The 24,903-nt window shown below is 44.5% G+C and overlaps 1 protein-coding gene across 1 annotated transcript; it reads right to left on the bottom strand.

The window, feature by feature from the left end:
* Positions 1–477: 477 nt before the first annotated feature.
* On the bottom strand, positions 478–23,154 carry LOC124112652 (glutamate receptor ionotropic, kainate glr-3-like). Its single transcript, XM_046472783.2, has 5 exons — positions 23,021–23,154; positions 20,474–20,524; positions 6,204–6,407; positions 4,249–4,591; positions 478–2,898 (listed from the first exon to the last, which is right to left on the bottom strand). The coding sequence occupies exons 1-5, from the start codon at positions 23,069–23,071 to the stop codon at positions 2,138–2,140; spliced, it is 1,410 nt and encodes a 469-aa protein (XP_046328739.1). The 5' UTR covers positions 23,072–23,154; the 3' UTR covers positions 478–2,137.
* Between the last annotated feature and the right edge of the window lie 1,749 nt (positions 23,155–24,903).

The raw sequence follows: 24,903 nt of genomic DNA, 5'->3' as shown, positions 1-24,903 counted from the left end.
CTTGCGAAGATGGTGGGAATAATGAGGGAGTGACTCGTGTCAGCCCAGTTGATCTTTGACGTTTCCATCTTTGGTGAAACTCATGACAACGGGTATGGCGCTCACAAACCTTGAAACATTATCAGGGCGAATCTGGGATGCGAACCCACGATCATAGGTGTCTGAAATGCGTAATGGACGCACCCCTACATGGCGAACCCGAGCATCTGGAGAGATGGTAAAATGATGACAATTTCAGAGTTATCTTTCAGTCCAATACCTTCACATGTCGTGGATGAATCTTCCCTTAACATGTCTTGATCCAAATTTCAGATATTTTATAGCGTATAAACTTAATGCGAGACATCAGACTAAGTGACATACATGTAGATTGAATATAAAACGTCAACGCCAGACAAAAACCAGCCTCGATTATCCGACGAAACAGATCCTGTTGTTTCCTCATGCTAAAACACAACCCCTTTCCAAAATAATACGTTTATTGCAACTGGCCATGGACAACTGCACTTACATATGGACATCCCGATACTGTACAAGTGGCAAATACATCGATTCAGTTAAATTCTGGTGTGATGATGCTGAAGACGATGAGAGAATCCATGCGGAATCCAGGTTAAAACTGATCCCTGGCACCCTGTGCTGGTCGTAAGAGGGGACTCAATGGATCGAGTGGTCAGGCTCGCTGACTTGGTTGATGACATATCAACTTTCCACGATGGCGTGGATCGATCATCATAATATCAATCACTGGATTGTCTGGTCCAGACTCGATTATGTACAGGCCACCATCACATAGCTGTAATATTGCTGGGTGCGGCGTTGTACGTTAAACTACCCTTCCAACAATAATGAGTGAGGCAATTGCAATGAAAATAACCATTTAAGATATGTCAAATTTGTTTTGCCTGTTATATCACGTGAGTAAGTTGGCTTAACTCCGCTTTGATCAATATTCAATTCATATCACGACGTGTCAGCTTAACGTGGGAGGAAAGCCCGAAGTGATACAGGCCTATTTCACTTTAGTTAAACCAAAGAAAACGCGAATGGTACTGACAAACCTAGAAACATAATCGGGCAAATAGGATTCGACCCCAAGGTTAATAGTGTCCAAGGGACGCAACTCTGCACAGTGAATTGCAGCGCATCAGAAGACTTGACCACCTCTGCCCCCATTATATTAAATGTTCATTGTAAATTGAAATGTTTTGAAGAATGAGTTTTCCTTAACGCTGCTTTGAACAGCATTCCAGTTATATCACGGCGTGACAACTTGATCTGAGAGGAAAGTGATGCAGTCTTAGACGTTACGAAACCCATAACCACCGACCTAGTTCTGACAAACCTTGGGATGTCTTTGTTGTTAAACGTTTTCGTGATTCCCATGAACACGGATATGGTGCCGATTGACTAAGAAACTACGATTCAAGTCGGGGCGAGTCCACGTTTCGAACCAACGATCACAGGTTTCAGGCACGGCGAATTCCGTCGCCTTTGACGACTGGTCACCACACTGCCTCTGTTGTAAAGACGGCACATGTGTAATGTTTTAATGACCTATGGTAACATGGGAAAACATTTTTCAGCTTGCTTAATTTCTTCACATTGAAGGAGAAGCTAAATTGTCCAGGCAATAGGGGTTTGATTATTGACTTTCAAAATGAGCTGCTACACTTTCTTGTTTCGAGTACCTTTAAACACGTTACAAATGATAAACTTGACCTACAAACTACTGACGACATTTGCTCATACACATTTATCTTCAACCACTGCGGCTGAATATTTTACTTAAATCAAGTACATGTACATTTTCATGGAGTATAACTCATACAGATTTTCGCTAATATGCTAACTTCAAAAGATATACGTACTCAAACTACTTTTTAGGGAGAACATATAATGAGGAGGGAAATGTGTCTTCCCTCTAAACACAATCAAACGTATCATAGCTTGACTTCAGCAGAGAAAACCTATTTCCATGGACAAATTCTTATACATGATAAAGTACGTTTGGGAGGGGTGATTGACATGAAATATTTTCCCTCCGAATTATCTAACCTACACCAGCGTACAGTTCATCAACCGAACATCACATCCGCAAAACCGACCTATTGCAAAGAAGTCAGAATCTCAGAAACTACTTTTGAGGGAGACCAAATTTACTAACATAAAATATCTCCCCTCCCAAAACGATCAAACTTAGCACAACACCAGCCAAGAGAATAAACAGAGCGGCAGAGAACCTGTTGAAGGACAGCTGGGTCTCCAACCTTATTCCTGAAATGCCAAACACATCCACCACGGGACTTCCCCTGATCTTGATTTCATTCTTTCCACCATAGCTACATTGGTAATTCTTCATCCATTTTCTTCTCCTGTTGGACAGATAACTGTTCTGCTTCAGTTTCAGGATGTAGGGGTTGAGAAGGGTACATACATCGCTGTTCTGCCCGCAGGCGAATCCGTAGGCTCTGTCGTCCAAGGGTTCTCCAACGACCATGGTGTCGCAGGGATATTGACCAGAGAGGAACTCAGCCGTAGGACCTTCCATGATGAAAGCGTAGTTTTCATTTCTGACGCGGGCCACACCTTCACTCACGCTCTTGGCCATCAGGGTGGCGTCGGAAGACATCTTCTTCCACAGGCGTTGTTCCAGAGGTCTCTTGGACTTGGAGAAGTAGTAGTTGGTGTAGCCTTTAGCCAGAGTGCCGTACTTGACGTCAGTTTGCTTGGACAGCTCGTCGAAGGACATGAAGGGGATGGTGCGAATGTCGGGGGGTCTGACCAAGAGGAACGCTGTGAAGTTGGCGGCGAATGTGGTAAAAACCAGGGTGGTGAAAATCCACCAGAAGATGGACATGATGCGGCCAGAAGTGGAGCGTGGAACCCCTGCTCTCTCTGGAATAAGAGGAAACGAAAGTTTACATTTTTATTGCATGTAGATCATTTTCACACTTACATGAAAAGCATATGACATGTTGACCAGAAATTATAAAATATATTGCTGGTCATAGCAGCTGCACAATTTGTTACATTATAGTATTCTGACAGTTTAAGTTGAATATTTTGGAAAGTGTGCAGTTTTTGCTTTTTATTTTCGTAAATGAGTATTTTAACAAATATAACTATGATGTGAAAGTGAATTTGTTGATGTGTGACCAGTCTAGATGTCAAAAGAGTTGCATGAAAACTTGATGTTTTTAATTCCGTTGATGCTATCACAAAAAAATGTACACTAATTGGTCATTATCAGTATTTTTTGTTTAACGCCTTCCTCAGCAATATAACGATTGCTATATAACGATGGCTTTTAGTACATCGAGTCTGGATCAGAAAATCAGAGTGCAACGAAACACGCCGTCGGGGTACGGTCACGCAATCAACCACGTCACCTTGTTCACCTGATTCATTTGGTCGCCTCTAACGACCAGCACAGGTCGACGGGACATGTCCAGCATTCATCACTGTATGTGTTTGAAATGGGAAATGATTATGGGAGGGGCATCGTTCCACGCCGTCCGATCGATGGGTCGTAGCATCCATACATAGTATTTATCATGTCATTACGGTGCCCATTGATGTAAATGCTTTGTGTAGGGTACTACCTTCAACGAAACTCAAAGCATTGCGGTCCAAGAGAGTCGACGTGTCTATTGTACCGAAGGAATATCTTGGTACTTTAACTTCGCATGATCACAATACTGTTGTGTTAGGGTTAGGGTGCAGAACACTGGAGAATAACGTTTATTTTTACTTTTTGACCAGTGATAGCTGTACTTGTCAAACATTTGCAATGAAAAAGGAAAGGTTTTATAAGGGGATTTTGGGCGGGCCGCATGATTTGCATGGCTTAAAAAATGAGCAAATATATATTTTTAGATGCTGTGAAAGTGGTGAGGTGAGGCGAAATGGAGGTTAAAGCCATTCAAGATTGTTACACTTATATAGCGAAGTGTGTTAGAACAGAAATCAGATATTTTCATGTAAATCAGAACAAGACTTTCTCAATTATAAAAAAAATGCTCACTTTATGGCCTGGAAATGTGTCCAAACTAACGGTTTACTTTCTCCTTTAAGGGAAATTAATTTTATGTCTTGAGGTAGTGAGTGAAATACATATATAATAACAAAACCTCATTAAATATGAATAGGCATATCCCAAGAGCAGCCAACAGAGTATTGTTGAACAACATTTCAGCAACAGTGTAGGCCTAGATGTCGTTGGTGTGCTAGCCACGCTGTCCTCACCTTGGTGCATGAAGGAACTGATGGTGTAGACGAAGGCGTTGATGAGCGTGGTAGTAAGAGGGATGTCGTCGCCGACGTGGGGGTTGTCCTGAAGTTCCTCATACGGGCTCAGCTTCCCGATGGCGAAGAAGATGAGGCTGGCCACAACAAAGGATGCGAGGATCATGAACCACAGTCCGGTGGTGAAGGGCGAGAGGAGGATGAGGAGGGACTGGTTGTACATGGACGTCGTGGGCTTCTTGTACAGGATGCGGATGCCGGCGTCCATGATGGGCTGGGAGAAGCTGATGACGCCGGCCCTCCTGGAAGCGATGGTAAGAGGAGCTGCAGCGATGTCTGCCACCTACAGATAATGATAATAAAAATAATGATGAGTACCCGGTCAATGGAACAGTGTGCACTCGAATGTCATTCTCAGCTCCCTGGGCAGTATACAACCCAAGCTGCCTTATGCCTTACGCTAGGAAGTTGACAGTCGAAAGTGGTTGAGTGCATCACGCTCAAAGAATTTTAACAAAGAGACCCGGCCGATCTGTCTGTAGTCTGTATGTATTTAAAGAATTCAATGGGGTTCTTTTGGTACCAAAAAGGTGTTAATCTCGAAGTATCGTTACTTTTTGATGAATGAAAAACATAGTTCCGGCTTGACCTTTGCGTTAGTGCAACATATAGACAGTTACAGCATCCATGTTACAGCAAACATCTGTGGACAATTCTAATATTTAACTCATCCTGCCCTTCCCGATATTAACCCTTCTCCACAGATCCCTAACCCTGACATCTGTACCCATCTGTACCGCGTCGACCTCACGTGTGGTACTGTGGTTCCAGATCATCTGGAAAACGTGCTCGTGTCTCGTTATCACCTTTTCTCGGTTGCTCGTGTCCAAGAGCCTATCGGTCACTCCTTCCCCGCTCTGACCCTCGAGACCCTCGCCAGTGAGGTACCACCTGCTCCTACTCATCTCCGTCATCCCCTGCCTCATCTTCTGCCCTCCGTACCTTACTCCCACATAGATCTCCCCTGTACCTGTCTCCGTTAACCCCCCTGGTGCCCCTTTCTGCCACGCCCTTTCCATCTCTGCCCGAGGTCCACTGGCTTTAGTCTCCCTCTTTCATTATCACCTTTAATGTAGCAGACTCCATTTTATGATTAAATAATATAAAAATTAATGGTATTTGATTAGCTAAGTAACGCATTTGTTTTGCTGTTACGTTTGCAGTAACCTCAACAAAAGAAGACAACGTCCGTTAGCGTACTGTTTCGCTGAAGTTTATCACCCGATGAAAGAATTCCTAAGTAAATAACGTCTCACACTACCATAAGCAAACAAATTATTTTTTAAAGCTATGTTCCAAAAATGTTATAAAAAAGACGTTTGGTATGCATTCGAAAATAAATATATCTGTGTGTTTCTTATAAATTATCCTTTCAGGGCATATTGGAAACACGACTGCTTCCAGCTGAGCACCCTGCATAATCTCTCTCCTCTACTTCCATTGCTTCTCTTCCTTCGATCGCTCCGTACCACCGCCCCCCTCGCGACCCCTTCCCAACACACACACACATGCACGCACGCACGCACGCACGCACGCACGCGCACCCTCTCGAACACTTCGTTCCAGGCTGTCACATACCACTTATACACCCCTTTATTTCCATTGGCTGTGCAGAGGTAGGCACGCCAGAAACCTATGATTGTGGGTTTGAATCCCGGTTCGCCCCGACAATGTTTCTAGGTTTGTCAGCACGATACCCATGCTCGTGGGTTTCACCGAAGTGGTAAACGTCTGAGACCTGCATCACTTCGGGCTTTCCCCCCACATTAAGTTGACACGCCGCGATATAACTGGAATACTGTTAAAAGCAGCGTTAAACCCAACTCACTCACTCACTATTTCCATTGGCTATCCCTCGTTGACGCTCCCCCCCCCTCCCCCCTCCGGCTACTTACGTTATTGATCACCTCCCCGATCATGCCATTCCATTGTCCGGGGGATGACTCGAAGCCGTATTGGTTGTCGTTGACGACGTGTATGTCAAATGTGAAGTTGGCTTGACGAGCGATCTTGGAGATGATGTCGATGAGGATGCCCTCGTACCGGTCACCGTACCTACTCTGTGAAATGTTGCTATTGACAACCACCAAAGGTGGTGCCTGAAAACAGAAATTAGGAGTTAGCAAGTTAGGTACCGATGAAAACCTCGAAAGATTAAAACTTCAACGACGTCCACCATTTCTTCTCAGCCTACTATTTTTTTACTTTCAACACTAATCAAGGCAATATCAAATTAAGTTGGCGAGGTTCGAGTTATCCAATCAAACGACAATCATGAGGTCATCATTTTAAGACACACGTGTGACGTACAAATTTAGTGAAGATTCCAGGGTAGAATAGGTCTTCAGCAATCCATGCTTGCCGTAAAAGGTGACTAACGGGATCGGGTGGTCAGGCTCGCTGACTTGGTTGATGCAGGTCATCAATCCCAATTGCGTGGATCGATGCTCATGATATTAATCACTGGATTGTCTGGTCCAGACTCGATTATTTACAGACCGCCGTCATATAGCTGGAATATTGCTGAGTGCGGCGTTAAACAACAAACCAACCAACCAAACCAACAAATTTAGTATCTCATCATGAGCCTCTTCAACCTCTGGGTAATACAAGCCAATAGATGTCATCGTTGTAGCATGTACAGTTATGGAATTAAGTTATACTGTTATCGGTACTTCAGGTCCTTATTCTGTGTTTATGTTATGAATGAGTGATTGTGGTTGGTTTGACGCCACTTTGAACAGTGACGAAAGCCCAAATGATGCAGGTCTCAGACATCTACCGCTTTGGTTAACCCCCTGGATGCCACAGGGTCATATATGTCCCTCCTCTACAACCCTCACTTTGAAGTCGAATAAAATTCAAAATACATCACGCACACAACCTAAGGACTAAGTTATAGGTTAGATCAAGCCATCCATTTCTCTATTACCTCCTTTTTATGAAGTACGATTTCATCATTTCTTATGGGTATATTTTATAACTAAACGTCTGCAGTTTCAATGTCGATATTTGTGTTGGAATAGTTTGGTTCCTCCTGAACAAAACACCACTAAAATATATTGTCCTTACCCACAGCTAATTCTCATCAAGTGACCTGAGTTACAACAAACTAGAGCTAAGCATAGTGGAGTTATGCCCCCTTTTTTTGTACGTGTGTAACCTCTCTGTCGCCTTTTGACGTTATAGAGAAAAATCAGTTTTCGTCATTTACGGCATGCTATTTTTGGAATTGAATGTTTGTCGTTATACATACGCATATAACTCCATTTCAAATGTAGTTATGTCGTTCAGATATTAGGCAGTATTTTGTTCGCTCACTTTTTCGGTAAAGCGTCTAAATACAAAAAATCGTCTCACAGTACTTTTATCGGTGTACGATAAAAAGCGGAGAAATTGACTGTTTTTCAACGCAGAATAAATTCTCGGACAACACTTAGAAGTGTCTTATTTTAAAACCGGTTAATTATTTGCAGTTAAATTTACACCATCAAATAGGAAATTTAATATTCTCCAACTCTGCGTAATTGTATAGCCAGAGGTAGATCCAGCGCCGCATGAGCGCAATTCTCGCACAACCTTCACTTTTCCGATCTTAGGAAAATGTGCCTCAGGAAAAAACTCGGCATCCAGAGGGTTAAACCCACGAGCATGGGTATGGTGCTGACAAACCTAGAAACATAATCGGGGCGAACCAGGATTCGAGCACGATCACGAGTTTCTGGTGTGCTCAAGGGACGCAACTCTGCACAGCGAACTGCTGGGCCTCCTGTAACCATTCGCAGCCGGACATTACGATATGGAATTTCAAAGTAACATGAATGGTCGCCTGGTGATAAAACCATTTGCACGTCGCGCCTAAGATCTAGGTTCGATTCCCAACATAGCAACTGATTACACTGTGTAAAGCGGCGCAAATATTTATTCACTCACATATTCGCCAACGCAGCACAGAACAGATCGTCACGTATTCTATGAGGACATACATTCGACTCAAAACCTTTTGCAAGTCAAATTTGCAATTACTTCTTGACAATACATTGTATACATCTTAGACTATCCGCACTGCTGCATCCCAGGGAAATATAAATAATTGATCATATGTCATGTTTCTTCTCTGAGATAAAGTAATTGACATACCTAGGAATCATTGATCAGAATCGACTCTGAATAAGATAAAATGTTTACAAATTGAATTCTACAATTTCCTTTCCCCTTGGGTATTTCGCTCTCTTGAAGTGTCATTTGTATCAGTTTGACTTTCAAAGACAGTTCGGGATGTGAAATATACTGAGTCAAATTAAAAACTTCACATTTTTAAAAGTAATCCCATATATGATATACAACGGACAAATGTATCAGAGAAGGTAATTTTTAATCATTAATGTCCAAAGAAGGATTTTAATTAACGGTGGTAACCATAATTTGTTCCTAGCACCTACGGTATCGGTAATAATATTAACAGTTTAAATCATAAGTCCCAAGCACGATAATCTGATGGCACACAAGTTCAGTAGCGTGGGTGGCCACCATGTGCGTTGACAACTGCCACACAACGCCTCCGCATGGACCTTGTGAAGCTTGTGAACACATCATTGGGAAGACGACGCCATTGTTGCTGCAAAATGGTGCCAAGATCTTGCAAATTCTGTGGTTGGTTCTGGAGAGTGCGCAGACTTCTGCCAAGAGTATCCCAGACGTGTTCGATGGGATTGAGGTCGGGAGACCTTGACGGCCAGTCCATGAGGTTGACTCCCGCATTCTGAAGGAAATTCCTTGTCAAAATTGCTGTGTGGGGTCTGGCATTGTCGTGTTGGAAGATCAAAGCGGGTCCATGTGCTGCCATAAAAGGCAGAAGTTCTGGTGCCAGTACCTGGTCGCGGTAAGCAGCAGCGTTGAGGTTGCCACGGATGACAAGAAGCCTGGAACGTGCATTGCCACAGAAAGCACCCCACACCATGACACTTCCGCCTCGAAATCTGTCAACTTCCTGTACACAACACTGGGCGTAACGTTCATGACGGCGCCTCCACACCCTCGCCCTACCATCAGCAAATCGAAGATTAAATCGGGATTCATCACTGAAGACAACTTGATTCCAATTCCTCTGAGTCCATCGTAAGTGTCGCTGCGCCCACAATTGACGTTGACGTCTGTGTAATTGAGTCAGAATCGGCCCGCAGTATGGCCGTCGTGCTTGAAGGTGAGCAGTTCTCAGACGGTTTCGAACAGTTTGCGCACTCAGTCTACCCCTAAACAGTTCATTTCTGGTTGATGTAGCTGTCAAAAATCGGTTACGGAGGTGACGTAAGACAATCTGACGATCCTCTGCATGTGACGTCACACGTGGTCGACCTGGCCGAGGGCGATCAGCGGTGGTACCCGTTTGCTGTAGACGCGTCTGTAAATCATAAACAGTCCGTGGACTACAACCCATCGTCCTTGCGACTTCAGCTACGGACGTTCCCGTCTGCAACATGCCGATGGCACGTTCACGTTGCACATTTGAAAGGCGTGGCATGACAAATGGCCGTAAAGACTTTTGTTTTCTTGTGTTTTTCTTTTTTTGTTAATACTGCTAACAAGTATGGCTGAAAACACGTGCGGTATTATGGCCACGTGACCAGTTGCACGTGAAAAAACACTTTTGCCACTATAGTGCTGTGCACATGATTTTGATCGATTCACCTGCACAAAAACGGGTGTTATCTGAAGACAATACGTGGCCATTACTGTTTAAATACACAATAAGGGTTAAAATTTGAGGATTGTGAAGTTTTTAATTTGGTTCAGTATATTTGACCCAATTAGCTTTTTTGACGTTACTATAATCCTACAATATACATTTGTGTACTATTGAATTAAAAGAGCAATGCCATAGGAGTGCCTCGTTTCATATCTCAGAAAAGATCAACAATAAAAGAAGGAGTGGATCGGGTGGTTATTTTTTGTGACTTCATCTATTGGGTGTTCTTGTAGTATTTGAGAAAAACATCGGGTCCAAAATAGGGAAAAAAACATAACGGTTAAGCAACTGTGACAGAACTATCATTAACATATGTGATAAACATTAATATTGACACTGTTCATTCATATCCATATGAAAATCCATATCATAATGTCCCACCTCTTTTAAAATAGGGGGTCAATAATACGAGGGACTTGCATCACTTCGGACTTTTCCCCCGCCATGATATTACTGGAAAACCGTCAAACAAAACTCGATCACTCTTCAAAAGATTAAATTTTCAATGAACAGTTACTGTGGTGGTGGCACGGGTGGGCCAGCCCTCTAGGACGCAACAATTCGCTGTGCAGAGTTGCGTCCCTTTGGCAAGCCAGGAACCTACGTTCGTAACTTCGAATGCGGGCTCGCCCTGATTATGTTTCTTGGTTTGTCAGAGCCATACCCGAACTCCTGGGTATCCTCAAGGCGGTAAATTTTTGAGATATGCATCACTTCGGGGTTGTCTCCCACATTAGGCTGAGACGCCGTGATAGAACTGGCGTAATGTTAACGCGGCGTTAAACACACTTCACTCACTATTAGATAGAGACCCAATGGCTTAGGCTTGTCGTAAGAGGCGATTTAATGGATCAGGACGGGTGGTCAGGCTCGTTGACTTGGTTGGACATTGCCGTTATATCAACCACAGATTTGACGAGACTCTGTTATATACACTCCGCCATCATATAGCTGGAATATTGTTGACGGAGGCCACAAACAAAATATGCGTATCAACCACGACTTGTTGACAAAACACGTATGTTTGTGTGATCATATGTGTTATGTATTGGCCCTAAAACAAATATTAAATTAAAGCAAAGTATTTAACAAATGGTACTGCCATGACAGGGCATCACTGCATTAAAACGTATTCGCTTTACCTTAAAATACAAGATAGAGGGTTTTTGGACACTATACGAGTGAGAAAGAGAGTTACATGTCAGAATTTGATATTCGGCGCGCGCGCGTGCGTGCGTGCGTGCGTGTCGTTGGGGGGGGGGGGGGGGGGGGGGTAAGTGGTGGTAAGAAACTGAACCAACTAAAATTAAGGTATATCACGGTGCGTCTGTTTAATGTGGGAGGAAACCCCGTAGTAATGTAGGTCTTAAACGTTTATACTTTTACTAAGATCCATGATCACGGGAGCTGACCGACCATGAATCGTAATCAGGGCGATTCTGTGACTCGAAACCAGCACCGTCACATTATTGCGCGGCAAAGAGCAATAACGGCTCCTTAGGGGGCAAAGCTGTCCCCACCCCTAGCGAGATTCACACCGGTGGCTTCTTTTGTGTGGACCAACCGACCTGTCTTGTCGGATGGTCGTCACATTCAGTCTACGACATCGCGCATGATCGTTTTAGTTGGTGGGTGTCGACTCCCGGCACAGCAACAACCAATGTTTGTCGTAAGAGGCGACTAACGGGATAGGGTGGTCAGACTCGACGACTTGGCTGATGCTAGTCATCGTATCCCATCGCTCAGATCGATGCTCATAATGTCAATCACTGGACTGTCTGGTACAGATTCGATTATTTACAGACCGCCGCCATATAGCTGGAATATTGCTGAGTGCTGCGTTAAGCCACAAACAAGCAGACAATATTTCGAAACAGTGAAACGTTGTTAATTCGGACCCCGTTAACTCGGAAACCCTTTTTTCCGGACAATGCGCGGGATTAATTGCCTCTCACTTGACCTGTAATTAGTATCAAATTGATATTTACGCTCACATATCCCTTTTCTGTCTGCAGATCACAACAATTCCCCGCAGAGTCCGTCTGGGCGCTTCCTGGCCTCCGTCTGGTGCCTATTATTACAGACCGGCGTCATATAGTTGAAATATTGCTGAGTGCGGCATTAAACAACAAACAAGACAGACATGAGGTTTCTGGGCGAAGGCGTGCCATTAATGGCATGCACTCATATATGTTAACAAAGCTAAAAGCTGATAGCAAAAATTTCCCGAAAGTTTTGTGTTGATGCAATGGTGATCCATGATAATACCAATGTTGCCTTTTAAGTAATCGATGGCTCGGCAAAAGGCGAATACTGATTACTGTCTTGTTTTGTCATTTGCATGAGAGGTTAGACAATTCCGCACTGTGGAAATCAATGGCACTCACGTCCTTTTGAGATAATATTGAATAAACATGTTCAAGACACATGACGAAGTCACGCAGCTGTGACTGGTGTTTCAGTACTTTCACGAAGTGTTAGTTTACTGCGGCGTATGTCACAGTATACCATAGTTGCGGTTATTGTGACAAACCAAGATGTCAGATTCCATCGACCGAATGATCAAACTTGAGACATACATGAGGTGAACGGAGATCAAACTCAGACACACATGAGGTGAGAGGAGATCAAAGTCAGACATACATGAGGTGAGCGTAGATCAAAGTCAGTCATACATGAGGTGAGCGGAGATCCAGCTCAGACATACATGAGGTGAGCGGAGATCCAGCTCAGACATACATGAGGTGAGCGGAGATCAATCTCAGACATACATGAGGTGAGCGGAGACCAAGCTCAGACATACATGACGTGAGCGGAGATCAAAGTCAGACATACACGAGGTGAGCGGAGATCCAGCTCAGACAATACATGAGGTGAGAGGAGATCAAAGTCAGACATACATGAGGTGAGCGGAGATCACGCTCAGACATACATGAGGTGAGCGGAGATCACGCTCAGACATACATGAGGTGAGCGGAGATCAAGCTCACACATACATGAGGTGAGCGGAGATCAAAGTCAGACATACATGAGGTGAGCGGAGATCAAGTTCGACATACATGAGGTGAGCGGAGATCAAAGTCAGACATACATGAGGTGAGCGGAGATCAAGCTCAGACATACATGAGGTGAGCGGAGATCAAAGTCACACATACATGAGGTGAGCGGAGATCCAGCTCAGACATACATGAGGTGAGCGGAGATCAAAGTCAGACATACATGAGGTGAGTGGAGATCAAAGTCACACATACATGAGGTGAGTGGAGATCAAAGTCAGACATACATGAGGTGAGCGGAGATCAAAGTCAGACATACATGAGGTGAGCGGAGATCCAGCTCACACATACATAAGGTGAGCGGAGATCCAGCTCACACATACATGAGGTGAGCGGAGATCAAAGTCAGACATACATGACGTGAGCGGAGATCAAGCTCACGCATACATGAGGTGAGAGGAGATCAAAGTCAGACATACATGAGGTGAGCGGAGATCAAAGTCAGACATACATGAGGTGAGCGGAGATCAAGCTCAGACATACATGAGGTGAGCGGAGATCAAAGTCAGACATACATGAGGTGAGTGGAGATCAAAGTCACACAAACATGAGGTGAGTGGAGATCAAAGTCAGACATACATGAGGTGAGCGGAGATCAAAGTCAGACATACATGAGGTGAGCGGAGATCAAGCTCACGCATACATGAGGTGAGAGGAGATCAAAGTCAGACATACATGAGGTGAGCGGAGATCAAGCTCACGCATACATGAGGTGAGCGGAGATCCAGCTCACACATACATGAGGTGAGCGGAGATCCAGCTCACACATACATGAGGTGAGAGGAGATCCAGCTCACACATACATGAGGTGAGCGGAGATCAAAGTCAGACATACATGAGGTGAGCGGAGATCAAAGTCACACATACATGAGGTGAGAGGAGATCCAGCTCAGACATACATGAGGTGAGAGGAGATCAAAGTCAGACATACATGAGGTGAGCGGAGATCAAGCTCACACATACATGAGGTGAGCGGAGATCAAAGTCAGACATACATGAGGTGAGCGGAGATCCAGCTCACACATACATGAGGTGAGCGGAGATCAAAGTCAGACATACATGAGGTGAGAGGAGATCAAGCTCTGACATACATGAGGTGAGCGGAGATCCAGCTCAGACATACATGAGGTGAGCGGAGATCAAAGTCAGACATACATGAGGTGAGAGGAGATCAAAGTAAGACATACATGAGGTGAGAGGAGATCAAAGTCACACATACATGAGGTGAGAGGAGATCAAAGTAAGACATACATGAGGTGAGTGGAGATCAAAGTCAGACATACATGAGGTGAGAGGAGATCAAGCTCACGCATACATGAGGTGAGCGGAGATCCAGCTCACACATACATGAGGTGAGCGGAGATCCAGCTCACACATACATGAGGTGAGCGGAGATCAAAGTCAGACATACATGAGGTGAGCGGAGATCAAAGTCAGACATACATGAGGTGAGCGGAGATCAAGCTCAGACATACATGAGGTGAGCGGAGATCAAAGTCAGACATACATGAGGTGAGAGGAGATCAAAGTCAGACATACATGAGGTGAGCGGAGATCCAGCTCACACATACATGAGGTGAGCGGAGATCAAAGTCAGACATACATGAGGTGAGCGGAGATCCAACTCACACATACATGAGGTGAGCGGAGATCAAAGTCAGACATACATGAGGTGAGAGGAGATCAAGCTCAGACATACATGAGGTGAGCGGAGATCCAGCTCAGACATACATGAGGTGAGCGGAGATCAAAGTCAGACATACATGAGGTGAGAGGAGATCAAAGTCAGACATACATGAGGTGAGGGGAGATCAAAGTCACACATACATGAGGTGAGCGGAGATCAAATTCAGACATACATGAGGTGAGCGGAGATCCAGCTCAGACATACATGAGGTGAGCGGAGATCAAAGTCAGACATACATGAGGTGAGTGGAGATCAAAGTCACACATACATGAGGTGAGTGGAGATCAAAGTCAGACATACATGAGGTGAGCGGAGATCAAAGTCAGACATACATGAGGTGAGCGGAGATCCAGCTCACACATACATGAGGTGAGCGGAGATCAAAGTCAGACATACATGAGGTGAGCGGACATCAAAGTCAGACATACAGGAGGTGAGCGGAGATCAAAGTCAGACATACATGAGGTGAGCGGAGATCAAAGTCAGACATACATGAGGTGAGAGGAGATCAAGCTGACGCATACATGAGGTGAGAGGAGATCAAAGACAGACATACATGAGGTGAGCGGAGATCAAAGTCAGACATACATGAGGTGAGCGGAGATCAAAGTCAGACATACATGAGGTGAGCGGAGATCAAAGTCAGACATACATGAGGTGAGCGGACATCAAAGTCAGACATACATGAGGTGAGCGGAGATCAAAGTCAGACATACATGAGGTGAGCGGAGATCAAAGTCAGACATACATGAGGTGAGAGGAGATCCAGCTCAGACATACATGAGGTGAGCGGAGATCAAAGTCAGACATACATGAGGTGAGTGGAGATCAAAGTCACACATACATGAGGTGAGTGGAGATCAAAGTCAGACATACATGAGGTGAGCGGAGATCAAAGTCAGACATACATGAGGTGAGCGGAGATCCAGCTCACACATACATGAGGTGAGCGGAGATCAAAGTCAGACATACATGAGGTGAGCGGAGATCAAGCTCACACATACATGAGGTGAGCGGAGATCAAAGTCAGACATACATGAGGTGAGTGGAGATCAAAGTCAGACATACATGAGGTGAGAGGAGATCCAGCTCACACATACATGAGGTGAGCGGAGATCAAAGTCAGACATACATGAGGTGAGCGGAGATCAAAGTCACACATACATGAGGTGAGAGGAGATCAAGCTCACGCATACATGAGGTGAGAGGAGATCAAAGTCAGACATACATGAGGTGAGCGGAGATCAAGCTCACACATACATGAGGTGAGCGGAGATCAAAGTCAGACATACATGAGGTGAGCGGAGATCCAGCTCACACATACATGAGGTGAGCGGAGATCAAAGTCAGACATACATGAGGTGAGAGGAGATCAAGCTCAGACATACATGAGGTGAGCGGAGATCCAGCTCAGACATACATGAGGTGAGCGGAGATCAAAGTCAGACATACATGAGGTGAGAGGAGATCAAAGTAAGACATACATGAGGTGAGAGGAGATCAAAGTCACACATACATGAGGTGAGAGGAGATCAAAGTAAGACATACATGAGGTGAGTGGAGATCAAAGTCAGACATACATGAGGTGAGAGGAGATCAAGCTCACGCATACATGAGGTGAGCGGAGATCCAGCTCACACATACATGAGGTGAGCGGAGATCCAGCTCACACATACATGAGGTGAGCGGAGATCAAAGTCAGACATACATGAGGTGAGCGGAGATCAAAGTCAGACATACATGAGGTGAGCGGAGATCAAGCTCAGACATACATGAGGTGAGCGGAGATCAAAGTCAGACATACATGAGGTGAGAGGAGATCAAAGTCAGACATACATGAGGTGAGCGGAGATCAAGCTCACACATACATGAGGTGAGCGGAGATCAAAGTCAGACATACATGAGGTGAGCGGAGATCCAACTCACACATACATGAGGTGAGCGGAGATCAAAGTCAGACATACATGAGGTGAGAGGAGATCAAGCTCAGACATACATGAGGTGAGCGGAGATCCAGCTCAGACATACATGAGGTGAGCGGAGATCAAAGTCAGACATACATGAGGTGAGAGGAGATCAAAGTCAGACATACATGAGGTGAGAGGAGATCAAAGTCACACATACATGAGGTGAGCGGAGATCAAATTCAGACATACATGAGGTGAGTGGAGATCAAAGTCACACATACATGAGGTGAGTGGAGATCAAAGTCAGACATACATGAGGTGAGCGGAGATCAAAGTCAGACATACATGAGGTGAGCGGAGATCCAGCTCACACATACATGAGGTGAGCGGAGATCAAAGTCAGACATACATGAGGTGAGCGGAGATCAAAGTCAGACATACATGAGGTGAGCGGAGATCAAAGTCAGACATACATGAGGTGAGCGGAGATCAAAGTCAGACATACATGAGGTGAGAGGAGATCAAGCTGACGCATACATGAGGTGAGAGGAGATCAAAGACAGACATACATGAGGTGAGCGGAGATCAAAGTCAGACATACATGAGGTGAGCGGAGATCAAAGTCAGACATACATGAGGTGAGCCGAGATCAAAGTCAGACATACATGAGGTGAGCGGAGATCAAAGTCAGACATACATGAGGTGAGCGGAGATCAAAGTCAGACATACATGAGGTGAGCGGAGATCAAAGTCAGACATACATGAGGTGAGAGGAGATCCAGCTCAGACATACATGAGGTGAGCGGAGATCAAAGTCAGACATACATGAGGTGAGTGGAGATCAAAGTCACACATACATGAGGTGAGCGGAGATCAAAGTCAGACATACATGAGGTGAGCGGAGATCAAAGTCAGACATACATGAGGTGAGCGGAGATCCAGCTCACACATACATGAGGTGAGCGGAGATCAAAGTCAGACATACATGAGGTGAGCGGAGATCCAGCTCACACATACATGAGGTGAGCGGAGATCAAAGTCAGACATACATGAGGTGAGTGGAGATCAAAGTCAGACATACATGAGGTGAGAGGAGATCAAGCTCACGCATACATGAGGTGAGAGGAGATCCAGCTCAGACAATACATGAGGTGAGCGGAGATCAAAGTCAGACATACATGAGGTGAGCGGAGATCAAAGTCAGACATACATGAGGTGAGCGGAGATCAAGCTCACGCATACATGAGGTGAGAGGAGATCAAAGTCAGACATACATGAGGTGAGCGTAGATCCAGCTCACACATACATGAGGTGAGCGGAGATCAAAGTCAGACATACATGAGGTGAGTGGAGATCAAAATCACACATACATGAGGTGAGTGGAGATCAAAGTCACACATACATGAGGTGAGCGGAGATCCAGCTCACACATACATGAGGTGAGCGGAGATCAAAGTCAGACATACATGAGGTGAGCGGAGATCAAAGTCAGACATACATGAGGTGAGCGGAGATCAAAGTCAGACATACATGAGGTGAGTGGAGATCAAAGTCAGACATACATGAGGTGAGTGGAGATCAAAGTCAGACATACATGAGGTGAGTGGAGATCAAAGTCAGACATACATGAGGTGAGTGGAGATCAAAGTCAGACATACATGAGGTGAGTGGAGATCAAAGTCAGACATACATGAGGTGAGCGGAGATCCAGCTCAGACATACATGAGGTGAGTGGAGATCAAAGTCAGACATACATGAGGTGAGCGGAGATCCAGCTCACACATACATGAGGTGAGCGGAGATCAAAGTCAGACATACATGAGGTGAGCGGAGATCAAGCTCACGCATACATGAGGTGAGCGGAGATCCAGCTCAGACATACATGAGGTGAGCGGAGATCAAAGTCAGACATACATGAGGTGAGAGGAGATCATGATCAAGCTCACGCATACATGAGGTGAGCGGAGATCCAGCTCACACATACATGAGGTGAGCGGAGATCAAAGTCAGACATACATGAGGTGAGCGGAGATCAAGCTCACGCATACATGAGGTGAGCGGAGATCAAAGTCAGACATACATGAGGTGAGCGGAGATCAAAGTCAGACATACAAGAGGTGAGAGGAGATCAAAGTCACACATACATGAGGTGAGCGGAGATCAAAGTCAGACATACATGAGGTGAGCGGAGATCAAAGTCAGACATACATGAGGTGAGCGGAGATCAAGCTCACACATACATGAGGTGAGAGGAGATCCAGCTCAGACATACATGAGGTGAGTGGAGATCAAGCTCACGCATACATGAGGTGAGCGGAGATCCAGCTCACACATACATGAGGTGAGAGGAGATCCAGCTCAGACATACATGAGGTGAGTGGAGATCAAGCTCACGCATACATGAGGTGAGCGGAGATCAAAGTCAGACATACATGAGGTGAGCGGAGATCAAAGTCAGACATACATGAGGTGAGCGGAGATCAAAGTAAGACATACATGAGGTGAGAGGAGATCCAGCTCAGACATACATGAGGTGAGAGGAGATCCAGCTCAGACATACATGAGGTGAGTGGAGATCAAGCTCACGCATACATGAGGTGAGCGGAGATCAAAGTCAGACATACATGAGGTGAGAGGAGATCCAGCTCAGACATACATGAGGTGAGTGGAGATCCAGCTCAGACATACATGAGGTGAGAGGAGATCCAGCTCACACATACATGAGGTGAGCGGAGATCAAAGTCAGACATACATGAGGTGAGCGGAGATCAAAGTCAGACATACATGAGGTGAGCGGAGATCCAGCTCAGACATACATGAGGTGAGAGGAGATCCAGCTCAGACATACATGAGTTGAGCGGAGATCAAGCTCACACATACATGAGGTGAGTGGAAATCACGCTCACACATACATGAGGTGAGAGGAGATCCAGCTGAGACATACATGAGTTGAGCGGAGATCAAGCTCACACATACATTAGGTGAGTGGAAATCACGCTCAGACATACAAGAAGTATGCGGAGATCAAGCTCAGACATACGCAGCGGTACCCCCTGCACGTCCGTACGAAAACACAGATTACTGTACATTGTTCATTTTTTTTACAGTTACGCAAAGAGTTTCCGTTGACTTAAATATATAGTGGCTCATTTAACTTGTGTGGATTAATAACATAATGGGGATTGAACCCCGGTCGAAATTTGACCAGTCAATCTAAATGAAGAATGAGTGGGTTCCGAGCCAATCAGATGTCAGCATTCTACTACGATTCATCTTTATTTTTGTACCACCTCATTTCGGAAAGTTCGAGGTCATCAAATAAAACAGCCATAGAGCACCGATATAACCTCCATAGTTTACACTTTTGGATAAAGTTACCATCAAAGCGCTTAAAAACGACATCGTGATTAAAATATACACAACAAACTGATTTTGCATTCGGAATTCCTCGGTTATTTTCGTTTTCGAGATACAAGAAATCAGATATGCTTGTCTGAAGGGTTCGCTCACTCGTACGGAGCCTCGACTTTGACATAAAGATTAGAAAGTCTACCGTACGAAAAATCCTATGGGGTGTCCTAAAATCTTCGCACGGGGAGGTCTCGTATCTGAATTAAAGAATTTTAGGAGATACGGTCATTAAGTCGAGTTTATCACGTAGTACCGAGCGCACGTTATGGCAGTATGAACAACTCGCCGTCATATAGCTGGAATAGTGCGGCGTTAAACAACAAACAAACAAACAAACAAGTCCGTATATTGTACTCACGTGTATGGTGGTGATTCTAAGATTTCGGCCACTTAGAGACTGGCTTGAACTCTGAAATATGAACTATAGACTAAGAGCAACTACATAAATAAATCTCATTACTTACACACAGAAGATTACTAATAAATAGATATTAACAGACTTAGTTAGAATATTCCTCGACTTGAAGTTGACATTATCAATTCGGGCCATCATTAAGACTAAACCAGTAAGTAGACACTTTTTGGACACACTGCAATTAATATGGACGTGCTTAACGATCCCGCATAAAACAAAACACCCTACCTGTTTTAATTGTCCCTACATTTAGATAGGTTATAAACGACAGTGTGTACTTACTAATAATTCACCTCATCGACTCCTGGCACGTTGGATTTCGCGATTTTCAGTAATTCATTCATATAATTTTCACCGCCTTTTTTCCCTTATCATCCAATAGATTCTCTTTCGGCGGATAATCGAGTGTGGCTACCTTCGGGCGTTAACGCTTTATATTTACGTTGTACGGTGAGTGAGTAGGGTGTAACGCCGCTTTTAACAGTATTCCAGTTATATCACGGAGTGTCAGCTTAATATGGGAGGAAAGCCCGAAGTGATGCAGGTCTCAGACGTTTACCAGTTCGGTGAAACCCACGAGCACGGGTATGGTGCTGACAAACCTAGAAACATAATCGGGGCGAACCGGGATTCGAACCCACAATCATAGGTTTCTGGCGTGCCCAAGGGACGCAACTCTGCACAACGAATCGCGCCGCCTTAGACGACTCGGCCACCCGTGCTCCCTTTCGTTGTACGGAAGGAATTCCAAAGGCATTTACCACAGTGGTAAAGGAACGGGTGCCGAAAAAGCTGTGGTCCGGCAAAATATTGGATTGGTTTGGAATTACCTGATCCTTTGACATGCCCAATGACATGCCACAGAACTATACTCTCAGTGCCTTTAAGCACGGGGACACTATAGTCCGTATGCTGCAAATTCGTACCGATGAAATGCAAAATAAATATTAGTCCGAACGCAACAATTCGTCTTAAATGGCGTGACAGTTTTTTGTTGGTCCATACCACCTCGACACCATAATTTCAGACATTGTCATGAGGGATAGAAAAAGTTGTTTACCAAACTTTCATGTAATTTTGGTGATTTAATGCCTATTGTTATAAGGGTGTCTGCACTGCAAAACAGAACAGCCCTCCTTTATTACGTGAAATTCGCGCGTGTTAGGCTAAACTACTATGTTTTTATGAAATAAAATCCTGTCAACTGAAAAGTCTATAATCTATAAATCTATAAATGCGTATATCTTTCTGTAGTAGTTATTAAACGAAATATACAATGAGAATCTGAAACATATTCTCAAAGCAATGTTAGTGATGTTCTTGGTATTGTTATTCAGCTAATTTCAAATGCAAATAAACAGAACGAGCTCAATAAGTCATAACAATACGGCACGTGATGAAATTCACAGATGATTTGAAAACCTTGGTATTTCACGTTTATGATTATTGCAAATTGGGCAGGTTGCGTTGTCAAAGTTGAAACCGGAATTAAAGCTTCATATTGTAATAGAGACGGTTTAGACCATGTCAGTCAAATTATTATTTCAGTTGGCAGTAACAGTGACAATGAAAATATTTCAGAATAGAAGTTTTGAGACTATCCCTGTGTTCCGCGATGCCCTTCCGCTGTTATATTTATTGCGCGGATCCCTTGTAAAAACAGGCATTAAATCACCATTGATAAGTTTGTTAAGCTATTTTTTCTACACTTTATGACAGTGTCTGAAATTATGGTGACGCGTTGGTATGGACAAATAAACAACTTTCAGGACATTTAAGACGAATTGTAGCTTTCGGATTTATATCTATTTCGCATTTTATCGGAAAGTGAGTGAGTGAGTGAGTTGGGTTTAACGCCGCTTTTAACATTATTCCAGTTATATCACGGCGTGTCAGCTTAATGTGGGAGGAAAGCCCGAAGTCACCTTTTACAGCAAGCATGGGTTGCTGAAGACCTAGTCATCCACGGATCATGACGGGTCAGGTCTCAGACGTTTACCACCTCGGTGAAACCCACGAGCACGGGTACGGTGCTGACAAACCTAGAAACATATAATCGGGGCGAACCGGGATTCGAACCCACAATCATAGGTTTCTGACGTGCTAAAAGGGACGCAACTCTGCACAGCGAATCGCGGCGCCTTAGACGACTGGGCCACCCGTGCCCCCTTATCGGAAAGATTTTACAGCAAACGAACTATAGTTCTCCTATCGTTATATATTTATATGGACTGACATAAAGATGAGGTTAATCTGGGTCCTGCCTCAGACACATTCCCAGTGAGTGAGTGAGTGAGTGAGTGAGTGAGTGTGACTGAGTGTGACTGAGTGAGTGAGCGAGACGCCAAAATTAACATTATACAACCCGTTTCACGACGGGCGTCACCAAAGTTAGCTTAACATTGTACCAATGTGGGGAATCGAACCCGGGGAGATGAACAACCGCTTTAAGCACTAGGCTACCCATATTTCAGGATATAATTGACTTACCTGAGAAATGCATATCGCGATCACGATAGACAGGAGAGCTTGTGGCGTCATTATTCAAGCGGTAGACTGTTAGTCGTGCAGCTGAACAAGGCATTGAGATGGTATGAATCTCGCCTTGTGACCCCATGTCTCAGTTTCACCTCGAGACAAGTCTCGCGTGATCTCGTTACCGATGTCAAACCCAGACCAATTTGGAATATGTCGAAACATGATAGCGTAGTGATATCCCTGCAGTGAGATTGGCCTACGTTTCATTCCAGCATGTGTCTTGAGTTGGACAACGCGATAACAGAGGAAATGTGTCGTTTATGCTTTTGTTATATATCTATTGTCTAGTTATCAACGTGTTATTTGATACGGGAACAAATTCGGTCTGCGGTTTCTGTTTCGTCGTCTCAGTGTGCCTAACTATCAACTTCTCAACTTCTCAGCATATCAACGTTGACGAAACAAACATAGTATTATTAATGTGAGTGAGTGAGTATGGTTTTACGCCGCTTTTAGCAATATTCAAGCAATATCACAGCAGGGGACACCAGAAATGGGCTTCACACATTGTACCCATGTCGGGAATCGAACTTTGGCGTGACGAGCCAACGCTTAAACCACTAGGCTCCCCGACCGCCCCTAGTTTTATTAAAGAAGAAAAGGTCGATGAAACAAATACGCCGTTATCCGTTTACTTACAAATCCGTTTTCCTGTCCTCTCAGACTAGCGCAATGGTCTAGTTGATAGAGCCCCTTCCAAGGACAGCAGAAGTTTGGTGGTTCCGGCCGCTACATAACCACAAATGCTAAAGGTGGTAGTTATTATTACCCTGCCTGGTATCCCAGAAATGCTGTTACACTCAGCGTAAAACTTATCTCACTTACTCTCCATCCCAACAATCTGAAAAGTATATCAACTGTTTTACTTGTTCACACTAAATCCCTGACCCGAAAACGTTGAGCAGGAGACAACATTTATGGCACTAACGAAAGTGAGTGAGTGTGAGTGAGTATGGTTTTACGCCGTTTTTAGCAATATTCCAGCAATATCACGGCGGGGGACACCAGAAATGTGCTTCACACATTGTACCCATGTCGGGAATCGAACCCTGGTCTTCGGCGTGACGAGCAAACGCTTTAACCACTAGGCTACCCGACCGCCCCCACTAAGGAAAAAAACATATAAGAGATGTAACATAATATAGATTCTATATAACTGTTTAATAAATAAAAATTCATATATAAATACAGACGGACTCTTCATATAATGTGAATATTTTTTGAGACTATGCGGTGAGGTGAAATTGGGTTTAACGTCGCGTCCAAGATTATTGCACTTATATAGCGACGTGCATGCACGTGTGTGTGTGGTTGATTGTACTAGTCCGGACTGATGCCGATTTATAGTGCTAGCCAACTGAGATACCAAGCCGCAGTTTAACATGAATACCCCACTCAGACACAGTATACTGACTCCGAACCGACCAGTCCTTGTTTTAGCCCCTAATACCGAGCGCCAGACAGGGTAACAACAAGTACCATCTTTTAACGTCTTTTGGTATGACGCGGCCGGGGATCGGCCGCTCTACCCCTAGGCCGATGAGGTGGTCTTTGAGACTATTCATTGAAGTAATAACGTGAACGATACACCAGCTGTGAAAATATACCGAGACATTCGATGCAAAATAACCTACAATTATAGATAACCGTTGCATTTTAAAATGAAACAATGACGGTGCTTTAGGTTTGCGTGAGTGAATTGGGGTTTAAAGTCGAGTGAGTGAGTGAGTGAGTATGGTTTTACGCCGCTTTTAGCAATATTCAAGCAATATCGCGGCGGGGGACACCAGAAATGGGCTTCACACATTGTACCCATGTCGGGAATCGAACCCGGG

Source organism: Haliotis rufescens, unplaced genomic scaffold (genome assembly GCF_023055435.1).
Source record: "Haliotis rufescens isolate VD_foot unplaced genomic scaffold, xgHalRufe1.0.p SCAF_95, whole genome shotgun sequence".
Taxonomy (NCBI): Eukaryota; Metazoa; Mollusca; class Gastropoda; order Lepetellida; family Haliotidae; genus Haliotis; species Haliotis rufescens.
This window is presented reverse-complemented; position numbering and strand designations above follow the sequence as displayed.

Bases quoted from the DNA above. Each gene is read 5' to 3' on its own strand.
- LOC124112652 (XM_046472783.2), bottom strand. From the start codon at position 23,071: ATGACGCCACAAGCTCTCCTGTCTATCGTGATCGCGATATGCATTTCT. The intron at 20,525-23,020 runs GTAAGTCAATTA...TTCATATTTCAG, and splicing joins TCGCGATATGCATTTCTCAG to AGTTCAAGCCAGTCTCTAAG. The intron at 6,408-20,473 runs GTGAGTACAATA...TTCTGTTTTCAG, and splicing joins TTAGAATCACCACCATACAC to GCACCACCTTTGGTGGTTGT.